At 34.8% G+C, this 2,515-nt stretch overlaps 1 protein-coding gene across 1 annotated transcript; it reads right to left on the bottom strand.

Annotated features, from left to right (window-relative positions):
• Positions 1-1,211: 1,211 nt before the first annotated feature.
• Positions 1,212-2,513, bottom strand: LOC105456893 (glucose dehydrogenase [FAD, quinone]-like; the record flags this gene model as incomplete). Its single annotated transcript, XM_011701259.1, has 1 exon — positions 1,212-2,513. A coding segment is annotated over one exon (1,302 nt), but the record flags the coding sequence as incomplete, so codon positions are not given.
• Between the last annotated feature and the right edge of the window lie 2 nt (positions 2,514-2,515).

Consider the following 2,515-nt stretch of genomic DNA (forward strand, 5'->3'; position numbering starts at 1 on the left):
AAATATTAAACAGATGATAAAGGCAGTTAAGAGTCCCACGCAGTTCTTGGTGCGTATATATTCTTGGTTTATTCCAATATTCTTTACATCAAATCCTTAGCGAACGTTTCGGCTTCCATCAAGCCATCTTCAGCGCAAATTAGTTATAAGCTTTCATGCTCCACATCGGTGAGTCTACCTCCAATTTCCCGAGAGAAAGTATCGTGAATCCCCGTGCAGCAAGTCAAAATCGTATTGTCGCAATAGATAAAACTTTAACATTTCTTAAGTCGTATTGTCACAATGGATAAAACATTAACATTTCTTGTACTAATATCGCCTTTTGTGTTACTTATTTGGTTGTCGGCTGCGAATATTGGAATAAACCAAGAATATATACGCACCAAGAACTGCGTGGGACTCTTAACTGCCTTTATCATCTGTTTAATATTTGTTAATCAAAGAGTCATTATAATTTTTAATTATAACATTATTAATTGTTACTAACAAATATTGAATATTAAAAATACTTATAAAAGATGTTCGAAATGACCATTGCATTGGATGCATAATCTTGCGCGTCGAGAAAGACTCATTATTGCATTTCTAATCATGTCCGGTGTTACTGTTGCAATGGTTTCGGTAATTCTTCGCAATTTTGGATTTGCTCACTATAAACATATTTTTTTAAAGAAAAATTGAATAAAAAAGTTTCTTTTCTGATATTCTTATTCCTATATTTTTAATTAATGATAATTACCGTTAATTTGGTATAAACGTATTTGGATTAAATAGGTTATTTTGACAAATTTTAGTCTTATTGTATTAACATATTCAGTTTTTTCATATTAAAAATGGTTTTTCTATCGGTATTATAAAAATATTCACCATACGAGGTAAATGAACATATGGTTATAAATTCATTTTGACAGTTAACGTAATATCGATCGTAATTGTATTTCTTTAATATTTTCCAATATTAATTAATTATTTAGTGTACAAATAGATTTCGTATAAAAGAAAAAGTATTTTCTTAAAAAAAATAATGATAATCTCGGTGTTGTTAAGAGAGTCCTCGTAGCACCTCTAGCATTTGTCATACCATCATGCCTGAGCGCGCGAAATTTCAGCTGTGATTAGCCTACTTTAATCGCTACTAATTTAAAAACTATTATAGTTTTGACATTTTCGTATTAGGATTTTCGTCTTAGAATATTCTAAAGAATCCGCACTTAAAACGAAATCCACGAGTTTTGAGACACCCTGTATATGAATACTGTAATGCATTTTGTCAAGCAAACCTTTAATTTGGGATCAACGACAGCAGTTGGGTCACCACGAGGTCCCATTTTACAAGTGCCAGAAGCGTGAAAGGTTGTGGAAGAGCGTATTCTTATCATGCATTCCCAATAAGCATCAGAATCATACTCGTAGTCACATTCCATATAAGTAATGTTTAACAATTGAGAATCGAACGCCTGCATCGTCTTTGTTTGACCAATTCTTAATGCAGTTCTAATACCGGCGATCATCGTTTTGACATCGTCTGGATCGTCGAAATAATTTGGTATGATAGCTGGTTTAACATTGACGTCATTAGCTAATAACATTATTCTACCACGACTTTTTGGTTTCAACAATATTGGTATAGCTGACCAGCCATGGCGATCACCATATTTGATCCATAGAGATGGAGAATCTTTAAAATCCCTCATTAAAAGATTTATTGGTTGAATACCAGTAAATATAAATTCCAAGTCCGGTAAACCGCTGTGTTCATGTGGCTGTTTTGTATTGATAAAAGCGAGGGTCTCGACTAATCCCGGACTCGTCCATGGTCCTGTTCGATTTGTTAAAAATTCCATCATGTACGGATTAATAGGATTGAACAATTCGGATGATGATAAACTTATCGATGCATTTATTGTCCAATACAATCCTAAGAAGACTGGATGGTCCATGAGATTCTCGCCGACCGGCGCATTTTGAAGGACCTTAATGTTTAGTTTAGTAAGATGTTCCTTTGGTCCAATACCAGACAACATTAACAATTGCGGTGATCCGATGGCACCCGCACACAGAATCACTTCTTTGCTCGCAAACACGCGGATAATCTTATTATTTTTGATAAATTCTACGCCGATTGCGCGCTTCGTTTTGGTATCCATCAAAATTTTAGTCACTGTGCTTTGGAGAGTGATATGAAGATTGTCGCGATCGCGTATGGGATGCAAATATGCTCTGTTGCTACTCATGCGAGTGCCATTCATAATCGTAGTTTGCGGATATGAGAATCCTATCATGTTTTTTCCATTATAATCAGCTACTATTGGATATTGCAGTTCTTTACCTGCTTTTAGAAAGATCTCCGCTAATGGTGTTTGATATAACGGAGAAGTGATATGAACTGGTCCGTCAGTACCATGATAAGTATTATCCGACTTTAACTTCGGGATATTCATTGTTTCCAATTTTTTAAAGTATTTGAGAATGTCCTTGTATGCCCAGCCTTCATTCCCCATATCTGCCCAACGAT

The sequence above is a fragment of the Wasmannia auropunctata genome, unplaced genomic scaffold, assembly GCF_000956235.1.
Source record: "Wasmannia auropunctata unplaced genomic scaffold, wasmannia.A_1.0 LD336106.1, whole genome shotgun sequence".
Taxonomy (NCBI): Eukaryota; Metazoa; Arthropoda; class Insecta; order Hymenoptera; family Formicidae; genus Wasmannia; species Wasmannia auropunctata.